The sequence below is a fragment of the Mesocricetus auratus genome, unplaced genomic scaffold, assembly GCF_017639785.1.
Source record: "Mesocricetus auratus isolate SY011 unplaced genomic scaffold, BCM_Maur_2.0 Super-Scaffold_100027, whole genome shotgun sequence".
Taxonomy (NCBI): Eukaryota; Metazoa; Chordata; class Mammalia; order Rodentia; family Cricetidae; genus Mesocricetus; species Mesocricetus auratus.
In genome coordinates this window covers 5,896,360-5,920,631 of record NW_024429208.1, presented here as the reverse complement: position 1 = coordinate 5,920,631, position 24,272 = coordinate 5,896,360, and the positions used below count along the sequence as shown (strand labels likewise).

The 24,272-nt window shown below is 46.7% G+C and overlaps 1 protein-coding gene across 1 annotated transcript in view; it reads right to left on the bottom strand.

Annotated features, from left to right (window-relative positions):
- The window catches only part of Cmtr1 (cap methyltransferase 1), a 43,980-nt gene extending 25,826 nt beyond the window's left edge, over positions 1-18,154 (bottom strand). Inside the window, exons 1-3 of the mRNA XM_040732512.1 lie at positions 17,998-18,154; positions 15,424-15,558; positions 1,872-2,023 (exon numbers count right to left, since the gene is read on the bottom strand). Coding sequence (XP_040588446.1) covers positions 1,872-2,023; positions 15,424-15,553 — 282 coding nt within the window. The 5' untranslated portion in view covers positions 15,554-15,558; positions 17,998-18,154. The remainder of the gene's footprint in view (positions 1-1,871; positions 2,024-15,423; positions 15,559-17,997) is intronic.
- Between the last annotated feature and the right edge of the window lie 6,118 nt (positions 18,155-24,272).

Below are 24,272 nucleotides of genomic sequence, written 5' to 3'. Positions count from 1 at the left end.
ATCCAATCAACAGGTATTTATTTAGTCCCTATCACAGGTCATACACTGTGATAAACCCTGAGAAACAGATGAGTGAGGCCTCAAGTTTGCCTTGTAGCCTAATGGTGAAAAGAAGCATAAATAATCACTGTCTATTCTGCAGGTGAAGTCCAGGGCAACCTGATGGTAGCTAGATACATGAAAGGGGGACCGTACAACTGTAATTAGCACCCAGAATGCTTAATGACTCTCACTGGACATTTGCACAGCTCCCCTTTGCAGCTCCTTTGACATATTAAGTGGAAAGGAGATCCAAGATAGAGCTGATAAAGAGAACCTAATTTAGGATAAAGCAGCTTCAAGCAGTAGCTTCTACCTTACCCTTTGCCCAGGCTTGTGGGCTTGCAGGAACCTATTCAGTTATGAGAGTAACTTCATTTGCTTCATGTAAAAGAGGAGGAGGACACTTTAAGGTCCTGGCACAGAAATGCCTTTCTGAATGTCCTGTCTATAAGTTCATGCTAAACTTCAGAGTTACTAGACAAGGGTAAAACCTCAAAGATCAGGGACCCAAAACCCAAATCAAAGCACTTAGCCAATCAAAGAACTTTAATGCAGAGGTCTAATTCCTCCTGGAGGGTCTATATTCTGTTTGAAAGCTGCCACTGCCATTCACGGACCGGACAAATTCTGGATTGCACCCACAAGTCCTTTCCTTGGGTCAGAGGCTAAGTCATGAACTTCCCATGTTCCACTGACCGAAGCTCATAGACTTCAATAGCATCCTGACCTCTGACTTCAGCAGGAGCTCATCTCATTCTTAAACTAGTCCAGCAAAATGCAGGAGCCAACCATGACATTAGTGAGGCTGGACAGAAGACAAGCGTGGACTTCTCTCAACTTTGTATGGCCACTAAGTTTTAATGAGGAAAGTGAGCAGGTTTCCCTTTTCCTCTTGCTACCTGTAAGTGTATGTGAAAGCTAAGAAGGACAGGGGGGCCTTCTGAACAGTAGAAGGAAATGAGGAGGAAATGGGGGAGCAGGAAGGTTGAGTCCAGGGAAGAACAGAGGAGAGCAGGATGAGAGATACCATAAGAAGGGAGCCAATATAGGTTTTAGGAGAGATCTAGCACTAGGGATATTTCCAGAGATCTACAAGGATGACACCAACTGGCAATCTAAGCAGTAGGAGAGGCTACCTTAAATGCCATCCTAGAGTCTTGATCCAGTGGCTGATAGAAGCAGACACCCACAGCTAAACACTGAACTGAACTCCTGGAACCCAGTTGCAAAGAGGGAGGAGTGATAAGCAAAGGGGTCAAGACCGGGCTGGTAAAACCCACAGAAACAGCAGACCTGAACAAGGGGAGCTCATGGACCCCAGAATGATGGCTGGGAGGCCAGCATGGGACTGATCCAGACCCCCTGAATGTGGATGTCAGTAAGGAGGCCTCCGCAATCTATGGGGCCTCCGGCAGTAGATCAGTATTTATTCCTGGCATACAAATGGACTTTGGGAGCCTATTCCACATGGAGGGATGCTCTCTCAGCTTGGACACATGGGGGAGGGCCTAGACCCTGTCCCAGATGATATGACAGACTTGGGGATCCCCCATAGAGTGCCTCACCCTCTCTGGGGATCAGAGCGGGGATGGGGTGGGGGATTGGTGAAAGGCAGGGGAGGAGGGGAAGGAGAGGAAGCTGGGATTGACATGTGACGCAGGCTTGTTTCTAATTTAAATAAAAATAAATTAAAAAAAAAGTAGAAGGAAAATACTTACAACCTAGCCTGTGTCAACTGTGCCACACCCCAACCAACACCAATACACACTTCCCCTCTTCCTCCCACCCTCCTGGGCAGTTGTTAAAATCCATTCTAAACAATGACGTACCATAAGCTTCTGGGAAACACTATTATACATGGAATATCGGGAAGAAGTTCCCTCCACAAGGGAATCTGCTTTGAAGTCATCTTTGAAACCATCGGAGCAGGGCTGCTTCCCCTCAGGCTCACTGTCGGATCCACTAAGGCTTGTAGTAGATGCTGGAAGAGAGAGAGATGTTTGGGTGAGTCCAGGTCACCAAACTGCTCCGCACATTCATACCCCACTTATTCAGCTTACGTCTAGTATGTGTCCTGCACTGAGTGGAGCTCATTCAACGACCAGAGTGACATCACTACTCTTACCAGCGGTATGATCTTGGACAAATCACCAAAGTTCCCGCTTGGCACAGACCACATGGCAACTATGGCTGCTTGACAAAAAGTTCCATCATTTTGACTTCTAGGACCACAATTCTCCAGCACCCTTTACTTTCATTGTATATGGCTTTTACTATTAAGCCTTTCTTGTGGGCTTCAATGGAGAATGAGATGTACACAATGGTAGCCTCTTTTTAAATGTTATTTACTTAATTTAATATTTTATGTATGAGTGCTTGATTTTCATCCATGCCTGCAGGGCAGAGAAGGGCATCAGACCCTGGGATTGAAGTCAGGACCTCCTGAAGAGTAGCCAGTGCTCTTAACCACTGAGCCATCTCTCCAACCCCATAATGGTAGCCTCTTAAAATAATTCTTTGGAAAAAATCCCCCCCACCATGATAATTCTGGTTACTCCCACACAAATTAACACCAGAAAATTTAGATAAGTAACATATGCTTGATAAGTAAGGTGTATATTTGATAATCAAGATTTATAAACTCCTAAGGTCTATTTAGGTTCACAGTAATGTTTGTCTAGCTTCCTCTTTGCTCATTTTAAGCTTTAGCTATTTGGATACTCTGCAATATAACTGAAACATTCTATGTTGGAGTGTGTGGTCCCCCAAGAAAGTCCTTTTCCGAAGATCAGGCATTTAGACAAAAGTCTCCACTCTCTCAGGAGCTTGAACAAAGTCCCTGCTTGCCAAAAAACCGGAGTCATTCTTCTCTCTGGCAAAAGGAACTTGTGACTCCTCTATTAACATATAATTGGTGTCTATTAACTTGTCAAGCTCACTGCTAACTTCAATCTGAGATCACAAGCCACACCCCAGCTCACATGCCCCTTTCTCCCATTTAATCCTTTGTGCAATTATACAGAAGAAAAGGGGATCAGAGAGGAGCAGCCATCTGGATTCACCCTCAAATCCACACCTCCTCTTTGGGATCTTAACCCCATGGAAACTGGACTCCGGCACCTACTGGTATGTAACACAGCAGGAACTCACACAATCATTTTCCTACCTCACCTGTGCACCATCAAAGTGAGATGGTGACACCTGCCTCACAGGGCAGCTTACAAACTAAAGCAGTACACGAGAAAGCACACTATCAAATGTGAAAAGTGAAGATGCCACTTTTTTCTGCTACTGTTCAGTATTTAACATCTATTTCTTCTAAAAATGTATCTTCTCGTTTGTATCACATCTGTCTGTATGAGTTACTGGGGAGGGAGTATGAGTGAAGGTCAGGGATAGAATCTGTTTCTCTCCTTCTACCAAGTGGGTTCTGGACTGAATTCAAGTCTGCAGACTTGGCAGCAAGCACCTTTACCTGCGGAGCCATCTTTCTAGCCAAAATTTCTAAATACTGATTGTTTAACCTCCTAGTTAGTTCTCTTTGCATTCATAGTCCTTCAAACTAGCAGGCAAGAGAGTAGGTCTTCACTGAAGCTGGCTACAGAAAGAAAAAGAGGAGAGAAAAGAGTTAAGTGTTGTTATATAACATCTGTTTATGCCCCAGAATATTACTTTAACTGTGTAAAGATGTGTTACATTTGTTTCTGCTGCCTTTCTAATGTAAAGGTGTGTTACATGTTTCTGCTGTATTTGTTTAATTATGTACAGATGTGTTGCATTTGTTTCATCTTGCCTGCCTAAGGCACCTGATTGGGCTAATCAAAAGGTGACCAGACAATAGTGAGGCAGGAGAAATAGGCGGGGCTGGCGGGCAGAGAATACATAGGAGGAGAAAGGAGAGAAGGAGAGAGCAAGGAAGAAAGAGAGGAACGTGCCTGAGGCCAAAAGCCAGGCAACCTCCAGCCAGTCACACAGGAGAAGCAATGAAAGTAAAATATACAGAAGAAAGGAAAAAGGCCCTGAGGCAAATTGTGGATGAAGAGAAACAAGTCAAGTTATAAGAGCCTACGCTAAGGCCACGCATTCATCATCAGTAAGTCCTATGTCATGATTTGGGAACTGGCTGGTGGCCTAAAAGAAAAAGGCTGCTACAGGGAAAGGGAGAAGGAAAAGAGGGAAGGAGGGTAGGAGTGAAGACTAACTCCAACAGGGCCACCAACTGAGCAGACAGTAGAACAGACAGAGTAAACAACGCTACAGGAGGGGCTGAAGCCTGAGCAGGCCGAGCGTTCCTCTCCACTGTCCACTAACCTTGTCAAAGGACTCCACATAAGATCTAAGCAGCTGCCAGAAAGGATGGGCTGTCCTTTCATCAAGCTGCGATGCTTTTCAGTCTGGGTATCCATATTTACTGTTACGTGCTTAATGAATCTATTTACTTGAAGGTTACTTCATCCAAAGTAATTTTATCCTACTGTCATAAATACCATGACCAAAAACAACTTGAGAAAGAGTTTATTTCATCTTAAAGCCTACTGTTCTTCAGGGAAATCAGACCAAGGACTCAGGACCCCCCCCGCAAGAGCTGAAGCAGAGACCAGGGAAGAGAGCTATTTACTGGCTTGCTCTCCATGGCTTGCTCAGCCTGCTTTCTTAAGCAACCAAAGACTACCTGCCCAGGAATGGCACCACCTGCAGTAGGCTGGACCTTCCTACATCAATCATTAACCAAGAAAATACCCTACCGGTCAATGTGACAGAGGCATTTCTCAGTTGAGATTCCTTATTCCCAGATGGCCCTGGCTTGTGTCAAGTTGACAAGAACCTAGTAAGCACAACTGACCATTTGTCAGCTTGACACACAAACACGCCACTATCAACTACAATCTTTCCTTTCCCATTTGTCCCTAAAATGCCGTGCTAATATTAGTGTCACAATATAAAACACAGCTTCAAAAGTCTCAGTCTTAAAAAATAAAAACCTCTAACACTTTAAAAGTTCAGTCTCATGTTCAGTTGCTATCACTGGGAAGCCTGCTCTTTTCTAAAGGGAAATGGGGGAGGGTGGGGGGAGATGGACTGGCGGAGTGGAGGGAGAGCCTTGTAACTGTGGGCTCCTGTGAAGCCCAAATAAGTTACATGGGAAGAACAAAGGCACAGTCACAATCAAAACCGAAATTCAACAGTGTAAAAAGTTAGCTTGATATCTGGGACTGACTCCTGACCTTCTAGGCTGCAAGGGCCTAGGCAGCTCTGCCATTCACAGCACATCAGCTTGTCTCAGGCTCCGGGCCACTCCCCTCCACAGCTGCTGCTGTCCCCGGTGGTCACTGACACTGTACTAGTGTCTCCAATGGCCTCTCCTGACCTCTCAAAAGTGCCAAGCCCCCACCACTCTGTGATCCTTCACAGCGCCAAGTGAGAGAATCTTACACACTATCAAGGACACAGTGAGCCATAGCTTTGGCCACCTCTTGACCACTGCTTCTGTGTGCTGACCCTACGGAAATAACTCCCAGAAGTTTTCACCTCAACAATGTTGGTCTCTTGTTATAATCCGGTTAATCAGCATTAGCTGTCCCAATAAAGCAAAGGTTTTACCTTGGTGGTGCTGACCCCTTCTTAATCAGTCACATCTAACTAGAACTCCAGATTCTTGACTCGAATTTCACATGAATAACCAATGACTCCATAGTCTTTAAGGACTCTCGAACTTCCCTCTGAAACCGCACAAGCCAGGCCGTCCATCGTCTGCACTGCTCTCAGCAGTGTCTTCCAGGTTCCCACGACAGCTGGGTCAGCACTGTGCACTCCACAGCTTTTCCAGCCCCAAATTCTAAACACCTCCACAGTCCTCCCCCAAACACCATGGTAGGTCAGTTACAGCAATACTCCATGAACCTGGCACCAAGCTGTCTTAGTCAGCGTTTCTAACTGAGGAAACACCAAGACCAAAAGCAAGCTGGGGAGGATGGGTTTGTCATCTTAGAAGGCAGGCGTCAGGGCAGGAACCTGGAGGCAGGAACCAGAGCAGACACCACCAAAGAGCAAGAGAGAAGAGCAAAGACTTAAAGCTGCCTCCTGGCTTGCTGAACTCGTTTCTCACATAATCCAAGACCACCCGCCAGGGTGGCACAGCCCACAGTAGGCTGGGCCCTACCACATCATTAATCAAGAGAATGTGACACAGGCTTGTCTATAGGCCAGTGTGATGGAGGCATTTTTCTCAACTGAGCTTCCTTCTTTCCAGACGACTCTAGCTTGTGTTAAACTGACAAAAGAAACTAGCCAGCACAAGAGGTTTCTGAGATAAACCCACCTGAATCTGGAAATACTCTCAAAAGTTTAGGCAGGAATTTCTCACATTTCACTAAAAATGGTACAGACAACAGAGAACTAGGAGGAATGCAGAACAGGAAATAAGGGTGGTGATGTCCAATCTGATGCCAGGGTTTAAGAAGTTGGGCAATTCTAGCACTCAGGAGACAGAAGCAGGTGGATCTCTGAGTTCAAGGCCAGCCTGGTCTACATAGTTTTCCAGGACAGCTAGGGCTAGACAGTAAGACCTTGTCTCAAACACTAAATAAAAGTTGGACAGTGCTCAGCAGTGCACACATCTTAGTAGTAACAGGTTACCTACTTAGAGATGAGGAGCACAGGGACAGGAGGAATCCTGCAGCTTATTAGCCAGCCAGCAGCTAGTCTACAGAATTGATGAGCTCTAGGTTCAGTGAGACACTGTCTCAAAACAAGTGGAAAGCAACTGAAGAAGAAACCACCCAGTGTGAATATCTGGTGTACACACACACACACACACACACACACACACACACACACACACACACACAGAGTTAATGTAACTAACACTTGAGTTTCTTGCAAGAAAACATAAGAACACTTGCTATATGCATTGAAACAGATCACCAAGACTGTCAAAAAATAATAGAAGGTAGAGAGGTAGAGTTGAGGCCCACTGCACAAGAGGGAATTCATACCTAGTACTGTGAACCTCATCAAATCCCATGGCTAGGGAGATCACAAGCCCCAGCGGGGAAGCTGCTGCTGGTCTGCTAAGGGGACAGGACATGCTCTTTCTAACTGTTTACGCCTACAGAGCAGCACTGTTTCTTTCTGTGGTCAATGGTAAAGGCAGAGTGCTGAAAACAAGTGATCCTTCAGTCATGGGCTAGAGATGGCCCAGCAGTTAAGAGCACACTGGGGGGGGAAGCACACATTGCTCCTCCAGAGGACCAGAATTAAGTTCCCAGCACCCTCAAAGAGCAGTTCGTGATTTCCTGTAACTCCAGTTCCAAGGGACCCAACACCATCTTCTAGATTCAGAGGAAACCTGTGCTCACATGAACACACCCACACAGAGAACTATTTTTAAATCTTTTAAAATAATTTGAATATTCAACCATAAATGGGAAAGTTCGGGCATTCCTTCCAAGGCTCAGAGCATATCCTGGAAGAAGGGGCAGAAAGAATAGAAGAGCAGAAAAAGGAGGGGAGAGGGGTGGAGCCCTGACTTCAGGCTGAGAAGGTTGCTGCACCTCTTGAGCTCACAGCAGTGATTACCTGCACAAGATTGGGTCCATCAGGATCTATCATAGGAGTGGGGTTGTTCATGGGGTCCCACCCTGAGGATGTACACACAGCTAACGGTTGATGGGGAGGGAGAGACATTTCTTCAGTGGTGTGACCACTGGTAAGGTGCCTGTAACTCTGTAAACAAACTCTCACCCATGAGCCTGTAACCAATCCTAAGGAAACACACAGGGGATGTCTATCTGTCTTTATCACTGAGTCTCTCCATAAAAGTAGAAGGGGGCAAGGGAGTAAGAAAGTCATGGGGGTGAATGTGTGACTATGACCAAAATGCATCACATACATTCATAAAACTACTATAACAAAATTTATTATTATGTATAAGTACATGCTTTTTAAAAAGGGGACTGGTGAGATGGCTCAGCAGTTAAAAGCTTTTGCAGCTCTTGCAGGGGACCCAGATATAGTTCCCAACACCCACATGGCAGCTCACAACCATCTTTAACCCAGTTCCAGGAAATCTGACACCTTCTTCTGACCTCCATGTGCACCAGGCACAGAAATGGTTTACATACTACATGCAGGAAAACACTCATACACATATAATCAAATCTTTTAAAAAATTTAAATAATAACCACTGGGGGATGTAACTCTTGTGGTAGAGTGCTTAACCAGCATGCATGATGTCCAAGGTTCAAGCCCTGCTGGTATTGGGATCATACACACACATACACCATACACACACACACCATGCATGCATGCATGCATACATACATGCATACATACATACATACATACACACAGCATCCTGACTCTTGGATAGTAAGAGAAAAACGTAATCATGTATTTTTATTTCTTGTACTTGTAATTGAGCTCTGAAACCAATGAAACTGACTATCCTGAAAGAGACTATGCACACACACACAGGGACTGGGGCCTGGAAACAATACCAAAATGACTCTGGAGAAACTAAAGAAGTGAAACCTGATGACGTTTCCTATCATGAAGACTAAGATGAAGTAGTTGGGGTTTTGTAAGATTTCTATCTTTGAATCATGTGTGTATGTGTGAGAGCATGTATGTGCACATGTGAGTGCAGGTGCTCTCAGAGTCCAGACGAGGGGTCAGATTCCCAGGAGCAATAGCTACAGGCCTTTGTGAGCCACCTGATATGGGTGAAGGAACTCAAGTCAGGTCCTCTACAAGAGCAGTATGTGCTTTTAACCACTGAGCTATCTCCCTAGTCCTTATCTTCTTATACCTTTTAAAAGTTTAAGAAAACACACATAAATACACTTTACTTATTAAAATGTAAATTTTTAATTAGGTTAGCAATGTGGCTAAATGAAGGTTGCTGAGAAAAGAAACTGGCCACATCTAGGCAGGGTGGCACATGTCCATGGTGCATCCCCAGCCCCTGGAGGCTAAGGTAGGAATATCTCCAATTCAAGTTGAGCCTGGGAGACATATAGAGATCCTGTCTCCATAGAGGAGGCTGATGCTGTGGGAAGTCCAAAGACCCCATAACAGCTCTCTATTGAGCCCAGGTGGTCAGACTATTGCTCAAACTACAACTTAAAACATGTATCGTGATTCTAAAGTTTATCAGTACCAACCTCATCCCTTTGCAGCAAGACACACACCTGCATCTTCCCCATCACACCTACCTAGTTCTCCTGTCCACTGGGTCCAATACCATGAGTCATCCCACCAAAAGCAAAGCCCTCACTGGGCTGAGTTAAAGACAACTATTAGTTGCATGCCACCCCCAAGGACAGGATTACTCATAGAGAACAGGAACTTTGCCACAGCTAACTTTGTATTTCCAACACTCAGAGTGAGGCTCCCCATTTAGTAGAAATTACTTAAATTAGCAAGTGTCATCTTTTCTGATGACCTACCGAGTATATGGTTCAAGCTATTTCCAGAAACAAGAAGTGTCAGGTTTCAGGCCTCAAAAGATAAGGACAGAATATACCATACAAAGAATGTGGCCTTCCTCAAACCATGATTCAGCCCAATTTTACCAGCAGAAGACTGAAATGGGACAGGCACATCTGAGGCCAGTAACATGGCTTAGCAGGTAAACGTGTTTGCTGTCGAGTCTGATGACCTGAGTTCTGTCACTGAAACCTCAGGGGACGCAGAGAACAAACTGTCCTCTGACCTCCACGTGCACGCCGTCCCACAACCTCAACCCCCGGAACACCACCACACAAGTAAATAAATGTAAAAAATTAGTAATTATAACAAAATTTAATTTAAGGCCTGAGGAAATGGAGCCCAGAATGCTGAATACTGTTAACTAAAGTGGACACCTGGAGCTGCTGACACAGCCCGGGTAGAGCACTGCTTGTCACACAAAAGGCCTGGACTGCATCCTTAGTGCTTATTTAATTAGGGGGGAAAGCCCACTGCTTGCCTAGATCAGACAACTCCTTTGGTTCAGAACCTGTTCCCGAAAGGTCCATACTAAGTAAAATAGGGCACTTTCTATCAAAAAGTAACAACTGTCAGAGAACTTTGAAACACAACAGATAAGAGAAATGGGCATTTCTAAAGAATATAACATTTTGCAAAAGAAAGAAAAGGCCAGTAAATGTATGGACCAAAAACATCACTCGAAATATACTCAAAAGTGTGTTTTCAAAACCAATCAGATAGCAAGAAGGAATCTTAGTTTAAGAGCCACGAAATGTGCCCCTTCCTATTAAGATGGCTGCCCAAATTTCTTACTAAGCAACTCGCTTACATCCACCAATGCAGCACATGCCACAGTGGCAGAGAGTGCTACTCAGAAGGCAAGAGCAGAACATTAACAATAAGTAACCATGGAAACCCAGAGGTGAGGTGATATTTATTTTGCTCTGTATTTTCCTGTGCAAACTACGCAGCTATAAAGAGTCACCACGCCCAGCTTTGAGAAGAGACTGGTTCCTTCCCATCAGGCAGGCAGCAGAGTCTGCATGCTAAGGAGCGGTGCTCCAAGGGGCCGGCTCTTTCTACGCCGTCATTCCTTTAACCTGCACGCTCAGTAGTGAAAGGGCGGGGCAGAGAATGTGCCCTGTGGCCCTTCTGGGGAGTGGAGTGACACAGGCTGAGTTAGAAGCTGCAAGGCTGTACCAGTTCTTGCTCCTTTTACCAGCCTGGCAGACAGCGCAGGCCTACCCTGAACTAGAAGCCGACAGAAAACCCTGAAAGGGGACTATGCTCGCTTCGGCTCTTGAGGATGGTGTGTCACACATCCCACAGTCAGGCGTCAGGATTCCCCACTCCCTTAGCTCTCTGAGAGAAAAATCAGCTTTCCTTTTCCTTTGATGACTTCTTTGGGGAAATAATGACAGGGAAAGTCAAATTTGGGTGGAAATCTCTCTGGGAAAATCAGTGCTGGACTAGAGACAGCGCTCTCGCAGCAGACTCTGGCACGGAGACCATTCTTTCCACCCCACCCCTCCCCAGGTTCTAACTACTGCACAGACAGCACACCTGCAGACTCTCAGAGTGGGGGCAATAGCAGCTGAAGAACCATAATTCCCTGTGAGACCAAGAAGGGAACATGACAGGCTGACCGGCCTTCCTTCTATTACTGGTGCATAAAGTCATTTCCTAGCTTGACATGACCTGAGAGAGTTTCAGAGACCGCTCTTCGTGTGCAAAGACTGCAGAAGCCACTGTTCACTTCTATCCCTGGGTCTCTGGGCCATCTTTTCTGATGAAACAGGGAACTGTCAAGGCTGCAGTACAACTGAGGGGGTTTACTTCCTAAGACAGAATTTAGCAAAGGCTGAGCAGAGAACTTAGTAATGAGGCTATATGTTAACGGGACTAATGAGATCAGTCTATTAAAATCATTAGTTTCATTAAGAACTTGCCAAAGCCAGGTGATATCCCTATTTACCTCCCAAGAAGGATCCCTTCTAAGATCTACCAGAAAGCTCAAAGAAAACACTATTGGATTTTCACTTGGGCTTTCTTCCCCGCCTGATGGAAATCATTACTAAGCCATTCTAAAGAAGACAGGCTTTATAAAGGAACAGCTTCCCAGCTGTTGGCAACACTGCCCACATGGCAACATAACAGTGGGACAAGCATGCCAAGGTTAAAACTGAAAGTGGTAACACAAGGAAGAGGCAGCTCCAACCAATGCTGGCCAACAGCATAGACTATGCACTTTAATACACAGCACACCCTACCCAGCAAGGGCTGGGCAACACACGCTTCCTTGCTTAAAGATGCCATTTCTCCTTCATGCCAAACAAACAGTAACTCATTAGAGCAATTTAAACAACAGGTAACAGTGTTTTATTAAGGTCATGAATCTGGACAGACAGGAAAGCGATGGTGTTCAGGGCTATTGAGGGAAGAGTTAAACCAGGTGGAGAGAAAGGTACTTTTAATGTGGTGCTGGTTGGATTGCAACTTCCAAACCAACTTGCTACAAGAGGATTATGAGCCCACACCAAATGCACAGCTAAAGAGAAATGGATGTTTTCTTAGGATCCAGACCCACTTTCCTATAAGAAGCAACTAAAGAGAACAAAGTGCTCTCTGCTACACCTCCTTACTTCAAGAAGGTTATTTGACTCTGTGTGGCTAAGAGTTTATTTACACTTGAAAATGCTTCCAAACTCCTCTCAGAACACCTGGGAGAGAGTGATGCCAAGAAGCCCAGGATAATATTCCTTTCTTCTTTTCCCTGGCTAAATGTCAAGCTGCTGAGCTGGCAACATATACCTGTGAATAATGTAAAACGAACTACCTGCTTAAAAAGATGTGCTAACAAATCATCACATTGATCCAGCAAAGGAAGAAAACACAGGGTCCACACAGGAATAGTCAGTACTGTCTTTCTATTTCCTGAACTGTACCTGCAGGCAGGGGACCCTTCAACAGCCTGCAGAGGAGAACTGCACATGTAACTCGGGCGACAGCAGACTCAGCAGACACCGTCCAGGAGATGCCCAAGAGGAGCTGATACAGACACACTCTGAAAGGTGGAGGAGGATGGGCAAGGTAAAGCCATCATGAGTTTCAGATTCTTGGAAAGGTGACACTATGACCTTCCCGCAGACCCCTCCATTAACTATGTACGAAGCATTTGCTCCACTGCTAGGCGGGAACCACTGAGAGGCTGCCCCTCCTGTAGTGAGCTAGCCTGCAGATATGTAGCTGTGCTGCTTTGCCTGCCTTCTGCCTTGTTTTCTGCAACTCGAAGAAACCAACTGGTCTATTGTCACACACATATGAGACTGGCCAGCCCCGAATCTCCACTCTATACACACAACAGCAACAGTCAGTCCTGAGTCATGAAGCTGCTTCCAGAAAAGGTTAAAGCTATTTTGTAAAACTAAGGAAGTGTGCCAGGCTGGTCATCACACTTTACAGTCACAGTTTTAAAAGTTTAAAATGTCAATCACACTAGTTTCCTTAAAGGAACCTCAACTTTATATATTCACCATCCTTACCTGGGAGCTGTCCTCTTACTTTTTCAAAGACGTTACTTGACGGGAAAAGCCTAAAGATCCACCTAGCCCTAGATACTTACTCCCTAAGCACGCTCTCCCTTGTCCCTCATAGGCCACTTCATACCCAAGGGAACCTAAGCACCAGCAGTGTTTGGTTCTCTCCATTTACTGACCCTGCTCACATAAAGACTTTCTCTTCTACCCTGAAATCCACTCAGATTTGTTTTGTTTTGTTTATCTAGACAGGGTTACTCTGTGTAGCCTGGGATGTTCTGGAACAAAGAGATCCACTTGCCTCTAGACCTGGCTACCTCTCAGACTTCTTTCTTTTTTTGGTTTTTCGAGACAGGGTTTCTCTGTGTAACCCTGGCTGTCCTGGAATTAGCTCTTGTAAAGCAGGCTGGACTCAAACTCACAGAGATCCTCCTGCCTCTGCCTCCCGAGTGCCCTCTCAGACTTCTTTATAATTGTTTTTTGAGCATTGCTCAGGCTGGTCTCAAGCTGTTCATCTCACATGGTCTCTCTGGTATCAGCACCCCAAACAGACAGGAACCAGGCATATACAACCATGCTCAACACCACTGAGTCTCTGAAGGCAGCTGCACCTCCATATGCAAGGTCAGGAGAGTGTCCAGCCTAGACCACACAAACACCAAAGCTACTTGAGGCTCACCACCTGCTGGGCAGCTTCACTGCAACAGCTAGTGTGTAGCTGTCCTTCTGTGAGTCTACCACTAGAAAATGAACTAACACCCACAAAGGAAACATGGCATCCTTTTAGTCACCAATCAGTTACAACGTTTCATAGTCCAGTTTACCAGTGATCACCCAGCGTGCACAATGCAAGCCTGCTAGTGTACTGGGTTGAATATGTCTTCTTTCAACATTGCTGTCAGTTATAAACTGAAAAGGAATTTTATTTAGAAATAGGGTCTTGCCGGGTGTTGGTGAGGCACGCCTTTAATCCTAGCACTCAGGAGGCAGAGGCAGATGGATCTCTGTGAGTTCGAGGGCAGACTGGTCTACAGAGTGAGTTCCAGGCCAGCCTCCAAAACAATACAGAGAAACCCTGTCTCCAAAAGCCAAAAAAAAAAAAAAAAAAAAAAAAAAAGAAAGAAAGAAAGAAAAGAAATAGGGTCTTTGCAGACATAAGCAAGTCAAAATAAGGAAACACTAAAGTGGCATAAGTCCTAAACCAATGACTGCCTCCTAACAGGGAAATGTGGACACGGACACAGGAAGACAGAGGCAAAAACTAGAGACACGCGGTACCAAGAGCTGTCAGCGAGCCACCAGACACTACACAAGTAAGGGGGGGAGTGTCTTCCCAAGGGCCTTCACAAGGAGCATGACAACCTGTTGTGACCGCCAGAAGCGTGAGGGAAGAGAGCTCTGCTGAAAGCAGTGCAACATACTGGAGTTTTCTAGAGCAGCTCTCAGAAGCGAATGGAAGCACAGTATAGTGGCACACATTTAATCGCATAACTGAGGAGGCAGAGGCAGGTGGATCTCTGTGACTTTCCGGCCAGCCTGGTTTACAGAGAGAGTTCTAGGACAGCCAGAATTACATAGTGAGACCCGTTTCAAAAAAAAAAAAAAAAGGAGAGGCGGGGGAGGAGAAGAGATGAGAAAAAAGAAAAAAAAAGAAGTGAATGGTGACTTGTCAGAGTACTTTTAATTGCCTGGTATATGAAGTGAACTCAGTCCACCATGTTAAAAATCACAGGCAAAGCATCTTCCAACCAGACCAACCAAATCTTTGAGCTGAGTATAGACAGCAATAAGAGCATTGCTCCACCACACTGATTTTTGTTTTTTGTTTTTTTTTTAGATTTATTTATTTCTGTATACAGTGTAGAAGATGGCACCAGATTGCATTATAGAAGGTTGTGAGCCACCATGTGGGTCCTGGGAATTGAACTCAGGACCTCTGGAAGACCAGCCAGTTGCTCTTAACTGCTGAGCGTCTCTCCAGTCCTATAGCTGGTTTCTAATTACAATTGCAGGAACTGAGAAAACTGTACAAGAGAACCAGAGTCAGACAAGGTAGCTGCACCCCACATCTACAAAGGAGCCCCAAAGTTATTAATAGCTATTAAAACCATAGCACTCAATGTTGCCACTTCTACCTGACTTAAGCAGAGACAACATCACCTGCTATAGGACCAGGGACAGAGCTAAGGCCCACACACCCTTTTTTAAAATTTAAAACAACTTTCCCTACTCTTAGCAGGAGAACAGTAGCGCATTTCTGTCAAATTTGCTCACTTTGCCCAAGGAGCAGTGAAGTACAGCCTGCTCAGTCCGAGCACTGAGGATCCAAACGAGCAGACGGCCAGTGTCCTCATCAAACTCAGGCCAACATACCTTTTGCTTCATGATTGACAGAGGAGGGAGGCTCATCGTCAGATGTGGAGCTGAGGTGCCGGGTAAATTCCCCGATTCGCTTCTGTTTCTTGAGGGGGGCAGTGCATTCTGGCTCGGTCCTCCTCTTCATCGTTACTACAACCATAAATCCCGTCAGTCAGCTCTTGGGTTAGAACTACCAGGAATGAAGCAAGGATCCCACAGTACCAACCACCACCTGCAGGATGCCAAAGGGCCGACACTTGAATGGCCTCTTCCTCCAAGTAAGGTCTAGGAAGGAGGCTAGCCAAGCCCTGCTTTTCAGTAACATCAGTTAGTTTTACTAGGAAACCAGGCCATCTCAGATTTAGAGACCCCAGGGGCCATTGGTATCAGATATCAAAAAGATTAATTCAACAAGACACAGGAGGAAAAATGGCCTTTGAGTACTTGTTAATTTATACTTTTGAGACAATAGTGGCTATTCATGACAGAGTGTGCTGGAAACAAATTATAAAACCTACTAGGTAATAGCCACAGTATTTCCAAGGACCACCACAGAATTATTTTTTTCAACATTTTTGCCAGAACAATCAAGATATTATGTGATATGACAAAAATGCTGGGATTTGGTTTATTTCATGTTTTGAAATATGAAAGTACTAACTTAAGGCATGGAAGCACCAGCTGGGCTACCATCAAGAGTGGGAAAGACTCTGGAACAACAGGCAGTTGTAGTACTGGGAAACCCATTAATTTTTCCTTTCCAAAAAATTTTTTTTGGTTTTTCCAGACAGGGTTTCTCTGTATTGCCTTGGAGGCTGTCCTGGAACTTGTTCTGTTGTAGACCAGGCTGGCCTCGAACTCAAAGAGATCCCCCTGCCTCTGCCTCCCGTGTGCTGGGGCTAAAGGCGTGTGCCACCAGTGCCCGGCTGACATTAATTTGAAGGGCAGAAATTCCCCTCCATGATAAGGAATGCTGGGCTGGCTGTGGTTGGTGTACGACTGTGTCTCAGCACTCTGGAGTCTGAGTTTGGGAGAACGTGAGTAAAACACCACGGGCGCCCTGTCCTGAAAGGCCCTGGGTTCTGGCCCAGCACTGCAAGTGGGAAATAAAAGAACATGAAGTCACAACAGCCAGTGCCATGATGGCTATGAAAAGGTACACGGGAAGAAAACATTAAAAAAGCAACTGGATGGGGAGCTGGAGAGGTCCTGAATTCAACTCCGGGCACTCACACTGGACACACGGCTCTCAACTACCTGTAGCTCTAGCTCCAGGGAAACAAAACAGTGACTGACTCTGCAGGCACCCGCGCGCACATGAGCACAACTTAAACTAATCATCTTTACAAAAATGGAAGGAATGGTAATTAAGAGATCTTCAGGAAGGGAGAGAAGACTTAGAGGTATGCTGACATCTTCGGGGAGTGGGGAGCACGAGGGTACAAGAATGGACGTCTCCCATGTTGTCAGACACGCGGTGGTTTAGAGACCATGTTTTCACTGTGAATCCACTACTCAGCATTGTCATATAAAGTTAGAGCCATTACCAGCGGGGCGGTGGCGGCGCACGCCTTTAATCCCAGCACTTGGGAGGCAGAGGCAGGCAGATCTCTGTGAGTTCGAGGCCAGCTTGGTCTACAAAGTTACACAGAGAAACCCTGTCTCAAAACAAACCCCAAAAATAAAAATAAAAAAGCTCTAAAAATTAGAGCTCGAAAAAATAATGTTTCTAGCAACAGCAGCAGAAAGTAATGGGATTTGAAGGGGGTTAGTGATCCCTTCCCCGACATGGATCCCGTTTATTTCCGTGCCCACGGATGACCCTGTTGCCCCTCTGTACCACCACCCCTGTCTCGGGAGGCGATTTCTTAAGGGACACAGGCAGCGCCTAAGCAGAGGAAAGCAGGAAGATGTGGGGGCTAAAACAGAAAGCAAGGCCTCCCGAGCAGGTGAGCCGTGGGAAAGCTCCTCACAGCCTTCGCCTGGCGGCTGCACGTCAAGAGGAGACTCCTGTTAAACTCTCAAGCCGTCCTGGGGGGAGGGAGGGGTGGAGAACTCGGCGTGGGATGCGCTGGGGGCCGGTGCGAGCGGAGGAAGCCGCGCTGTGGAAGGCAGGGCGGCAGATACGAGCGTCTCCTCCCGCGCCGCGCCTTCGACGGGGACCTCGCGGGAAACCCACTCCAACCCTCTGCTGCCCGCCGCGGGGGGAAGGCCACAGAGCCACCGAGTGACCTACGGAGGCAGGCGCGCCGCGACCAGGCGCTTCTTCTCCGTGCACGGCCCCGAGGCCCGCTCGGGCTCACGCGCGCCGTCCGCAGAGGGACAAGGGAGGCAACGCCAGCTCCCCCGGCCGAGCTCCTCGCCTGGGGACGTCAGGTGTGGGAGGGGACTGTGTGCGCAGCAGACGCGGCCGGGGCTCCGGGAGGTAGCGGGGAGGAGAGGGGGGCAGGAGCGGAGAGAAGCTACCAGAAGGCGGGCAGAGTCGCCACCGCCGCCGCCGGGGAAGGAGGGATGCTGTGCCCGCCCGCCTGCCCGCCCGCCCAGCTCGCCCGCTCGCTCGCTCCCCCCGGGCCGCGCGCCGGCACTCACGCTGAGGGGATGGGACGGGCGGAGACCAGGGGAGTCAGTCTGCCTCTATCGCCGCCCGGCCCAGCACGGCGACCTCCTCCACCCTCACTTTCGTTTCCTCTCAGGGCCGGCCGGCTGCGCGGTCGCGCTCCGATCCCGCCCTGCGGGTGGCGCCGCTTAATAACGTCACGAGCCCGCCAGCCACGCCCCCGCCGGGTTCAGGCTGGGGCCCTGGGAAAAGGCCGGGTCATGCAGGTCTCGGGGCTCCAGGCGCCTGCGCGGAAAGGGCGGACCGGAAAGACCTTAGCAAAGAAAAGCCCGGCGTGATGTGTGCAGAAGTATGGCTCTGGACACCTGCAACAAGCAAGCGTCGTTTGCAGAAGTGGGCAGACAGCAATTAAACCAGGCGGCTAACCTCTAAGTCGTGGCCGCTTTGCATAGGAATTTAAGGCTCTAAGGGACCAGAAACCAGATTTTACCCAAGATAGTTTTAGCAATTAAAGGATTCCTAGGAACCGGGCGGTGGTGGCACACCTTTGATCACAGCACCCGGGAGGCAGAGGCAGGCGGATCTCTGTGACTCCGAGGCCAGTCCAGTCTACGGAGCGAGCTCCAGATCAGTCAGAGGTACATAGTGAGACCCTCCCCGCCCCCCCCCCCAAAAGTATTCTTAGGAAAGATTTCGCGAGATGGCATGTAGTTCAGTAGCTCACTACAGTCTCGTCTTCATTATATAGCTTAAAATCAGGAAAAAAAAAAGAACAAAATCAGAGAAACTGTAAACTGGCCAAAGTCTGAGGTCATTGTTTTAATTACACAGGACACACTTAAAAAGGACAGTGGACTAAGAGTAGCCTAGCATCAGAAGTGTTTGCCTGTTGCACACCAGGTCCTAGGTTCGATTCCCAATACCTCAGACAAAAAGAAGGAATGCCACCTGTGGAGTTTGACCATGTGGACAGAGAGGGACTGTCATCTCTAATGCCCCCTCCCCATTTCAGACTAATGTAACTTTGTAGGACGCTCTTCAGCTGCATCCGTCTCAAATCCTATGAATTCAAATGTCACCATATGTTCTCCCATAATGCTTTTTTTAAAGGTTTTATTTTTATTATGACCTACACGTATGCATGTATGTGCACCACATGCATGCAGTGCCTGTGTTGGCCAGAAGAGGATGTCAGATTCCCAGGAACTGGAAATACGGGTGGTTGTGGGTGCTGGAGTTGAACCCAGGTCCTCTGGAAGCGCAGTGAGTGCTCTTAACTCCTGAGCCATCTCTCCAGCCCTTTCCCAGGTGGCCGGCACTATATGGCCCATCCTGTTCATTCAACCAGAGGTCTGATGAGTTTCCCTTTTCATTTCCGATAAGCTTAAGACTTGAGTTCACCTTCTACTTGTCTGGTAAACATCTCCTGCCCTTTCATGCATCCCTATAACCACCCCAATCTCCATCTTTCCCCTCCCCACCCCTGCAAAGCTTTTGCAGTAATCTCCACATTATGATGTCTGTGTCAGTCAAGATGTTTCTAATTCATCCTCCTTGAAACTAAAGTGCGCTGTTTTTGTATTATTATGTATGATCCTACGACAACCTATCGGTGGTTAAAACCTGCTATTGGCGCCGAATGGCGCACGCCTTTAATCCCAGCACTCGGGAGGCAGAGGCAGGCGGATCTCTGAGTTAAAGGCCAGCCTGGTCTACAGAGCTACACAAAGAAACCCTGTCTCAAAACAAAAACAAAAACAAAAAAACAACAACAACAACAAAAAGCCTATTAGGATAGCATTAATATTCTCTGGGTGACCTTAAAGATGCCCCCAGCATTGTTCTACAAGTCTCTCTACTTCTCATCATCCAGGTCTGGTCCTTCTCAAATACGGTGCATCTCTAAGGGGTCCTCTCCCTGCCTGGACCATTCCTCCTCTTGATGCTAATGTCCACTTACCGCTCAGGTCTGGGTTTGGAGTGCTCCTTTTGGAAACTTCTCCTGACTTCACAAAAGTAATTATCACCACCTCTGCTTTAGGGAAGCAATGGGGCACCAGGTGGCTCTCAAAAGTCTCGGTTACTAGACTTGACAGCAAGCCCAGAACCCTCAGAGCCATTGCACAGACTCTTGAAGAGTCTTAGAACAAATAGTCAAGGTCAGCTGAGAAACAGGATATAAAAATAAGTGGCTTGAGAAATTAACCATTGGAAAACACAGTAGCTGCTAGGTGTGGTGGCTCATGCCTTTAATCCTAGCATTTGGGAGGCGGAGGCAGAGGCAGGTGGATCTGAGTTCTAGTCCAGCCTGATCTACATAGTTGAGTTCTAGGCCAGCAAGAAGAGAGAGAGAGAAAAAAGGAAACAATAATAAAGACTATTTTACAAGATGGGCTCAATAGCAGAAGAGAGATGATAGAAGAGTCGAAAAACTTCATCAATGAAGAGTATTGTTAGAAAACACTTTTGATGAGCCCGGCGTTGGTGGCTCACACCTCTAATCCCAGCATTCAGGAGGCAGAGACAAGCAGATCACTGTGAGTTCAAGGCCAGCCTGGTCTATCTACAGAGTGCGTTTTAGGAGTCAGGGCTACACAGAGATGCTGTGTCTGGAAAAACCAAAACGGAAGGGAGGGAGGGAGAGAGGGAGGGAGGGAGGGAGGGAGGGAGGGAGGGAGGGAGGGAGGGAGAGGGAGGGAGGGAGGGAGGGAGGGAGGGAGGGAGGGAGGGAGAGAAAAATATTCTAGAGTGAGACAGCATTCCAGGCTGAAGATGGTTTTGGAAGCCTCCACCAACAACAGGAGAAGCTGTATTGGTCATCTGAAAATGGAGAAATGACACAGTTGGCGATTATCCAAGTTTGCTTTACATGGGCTGGTTTTGAACCCTTCAGTCTGACTGGCTGAGGATTTGGTTGCTCTGATTGGCTGAGATCAGTTCCTTGGTTGCTATGGCAGGTTTCACCACATAATATGCATCAAGGTAAGTTACAATTAACTATGCATAGCCGGGCGTTGGTGTTGCACGCCTTTAATCCCAGCACTTGAGAGGCAGAGGCAGGTGGATCTCTGTGAATTCGAGGCCAGCCTGGTCTACAGAGTGAGTTCCAGGACAACCTCCAAAACAATACAGAGAAACCCTGTCTAGAAAAACCAAAAAACAAAACAAAAAACTTCTAGGGTTTTTTTTGTTTGTTTTTGTTTTTATTAAAGCGAAAATAATCCTCTCTCAAGAAATACAATAATCCTCCAGGATCTTTGTAGATCCGCTGCATTTCTTTCCTCTGAAGATTAAGAATTCACTGTCAGTTGAGTCGATATCTTTAAGAACTTTGAATCCCTTTATATAAGAATGAAGTGGGTTGCTTGTGTAACCATGATTCAACTTAAGAAGCCATCAAGGTGGAAACTGCTTTGAAGACTTCTGAGGTGTTCCAGATATTTCCAGAATTTTCAAAGAAAAATGGCAGAACTGTACATTAAAAGCGCATGTTTTCCGGCTTCTTCCTTATGGACCCCTTGGCAGAGGATGCTTTAATTCTTTCAGCAGCACCCATAATCTTGACTTCGTAACACTGAATTGAAAGGTTAGACTCAGACTCATGGTTAAAAGACTCTTCCAGAGAAGCCAACACATCGATAAAACTCCCTTTCTAATAGTGTCCGTGGAGTGAATTTTCTTTTTCTTTCATTCTCTTTTATTTCAGTTAAAGTAAATATGTCTGCCTTCTGCCCAGGAAAGTGCTTCAAGACATATTTTCTCGACGGCCTGCAGACTTCTGCGTGGCACAAAAGCAATTTGTGTTTTCTTCTACTGGCTTTTCAAAGGCTGTTTAAATGTGTTTGCTTCACTCAGAAATCTGCTTGGCTGATAACATTTAAGGCTGTTGACAAAACTTCTTTTGCGGGCTTGTTAGAAGAGTCTTTGCTGTTGGTGCACGTTTGTGAAAAAATATACATATATATATACATATACACATATATATGTATATATAAAATATATAGGTATATAAGCAGTTTTCCTCATTAAATTGGCCCCATTAGATACCTCACCAGGCACGGCAGTGGTCCATCTGTGCAGGCTGGCAAGGGTTTCTTTCTAAAATTTATTTGGCAGGAAATAAAAAATCCTTTTTACTATTTCCAAACTGTTCAAAGCCTTTGTAGTTTACAAAAGGATGCACAAAACAGGAATTCTTTGATGGCTTTAGTGTGCACACAAGAAAGGAGGGAGCCGATGACATGAAGAGAACACGCAACTTTACTGAGATGCCCTTTCCAGCTGGGGGGCCGACAAGCACATTCAATGAAAACTCTCTCTCTCTCTCTCTCTCTCACACACACACACACACACACTTTTTTGTAGTTGTTTTTTTTTTTTTTTTTTTTGGTTTTTCAAGACAGAGTTTTTCTGTGGTAGCTTCGCCTGTCCTGTAACTTGCTCTGTAGACCAGGCTGGCCTTGAACTCAGGGATCTGCCTGCCTCTGCTAGCCAGGTGTGAGATGCTAGCTCTGGGTGTGTGGGAAATGTGAAGAAAACGCTCTGCACTGTAAGTTAGCTCCATGGAAAGCCTGTAGAACAAGCAAGGCTTTGTGACCTGCCTTTGACTATGGACCCTGTGCTAGAAAGTCAGCCCCGCCAACCCACAATTACCATGTGTTTTAAGACTTCAACAGCTAAGCCAGGTGGTGGTGGCACAAGCTGTTAAGCCCAAGAAATCCACCTGCCTCTGCCTCCCGAGTGCTGGGAGTAACGGTGTGCGCCCGGCCTGGCTAATGGCTTTTACAGAGGACCCAGATTCAGTTCCTAGCACCCACACAGCAGTTAACATCTGCACGTAACTCCACTTCAGGTGATCTGACACCTTCTTCTGGCCTTCTTAGGCCCCTACAAGCAGGTGGCACACATAAACGTACAAAGTTGAGTGCACACATACCACACATACACACAAGTGAAAGTAAGAATTCAGCAACTATGATTGAATTGCATTTATTAGAAGGCCATTATGTAACGACAACAACAAAACCCAACAGGCCAGTTTCAGGCATTCACAGGCCAGTTTCAGGCATTCACAGGCCAGTTTCAGGCATTCACAGGCCAGTTTCAGGCATTCACAGGCCAGTTTCAGGCATTCACAGGCCAGTTTCAGGCATTCACAGGCCAGTTTCAGGCATTCACAGCGCTCAAAGCTGAGATCAGGGCTGAAGGTTGAACCTGAGGTAAGGCTCTAGAATTTGACGGAACAGCAGCAAACAGGAAATGCTTTGGAGACTACTTGTGCTCAGGGAGCCCGTCATGGAGGGATGGCTGGCCCATGGGTGCTATGACCGTCAAACACACCGTCTGAGTGTCCGCTGAGCATCTACTGGAAGCCCAGACTGTCGCTGTGACCAGCAGGCTTCTCTGCACTCTAGCACGGCTGAACAAGAGTTTGTTATTTCTCATCCACAAGGCAGTATCTTATTCAGAGAAGCCGCCCGCTCCTACTGCAACTCCCGTTTGCAAAATAAATAAGAGAAAAATTCATAAAAATAAAATTTAGCAAAGCAAGCTTTTTTTTTCCCTCTGAGTGAAGCTTAAGAGTATTCAGAACAAGGCATTGGCCTGCTGTGGTCAGGGGCAGCACGCCACTCAGATCCGGCCCCACGCCTCCTAACAAGACTGTAGCTCTGGGCGAGAGATTCCCAGGGCCTGCTCATCTGAGCTTGCTTCTTAGAGGAAGACCACAGTGGGAGTTAGAGATCCTCTTGATTTCTGGATCAAATGCAAATCCTGGGATTCATCAGCGGCCTGCTAGAACGGACACCATCTGAGCACCCCGGGAAGCCCCGCAGATGAAGGGCGGATGGTCTGGCTGCAGGCTAAGGCTGTGAAAAGCAAATGAGCAGTTGGGAGACAGCCACCCTGTCTAAGCACTGCTGTAGTTATGTTGACTCCTGGGGTCATGGCGGCTGTAGTCACACGGTCACTCTCAGAGAAAAATAGTGGAGAGAGAGAGACTCCAACTAATGAGGGAATTTGAGGGTTTTTCTTTTTCTTTCCTTTTTTTAAAAACAACAGTGGCTTCCAATCAGAAAACCAGAGGATAGATGTCCAGCTAGCCCACACACAAAGGGCACAGTCTCCTGCCTTGACAGTCTGTTTGCTGGGATGAGGCAAGCCTAAGGGGCAGGGTTGAGCGAGCCTTTTCTACACTAATGTAGCCAGGAGGATACGGGACACCTGGCCGTCACTGCATGGCTGGCTGCATTTGTCTGCTCGGTAAAGCCCAAATGTGGGACAATCCCTCTTCACCAGTTTCTCGGCA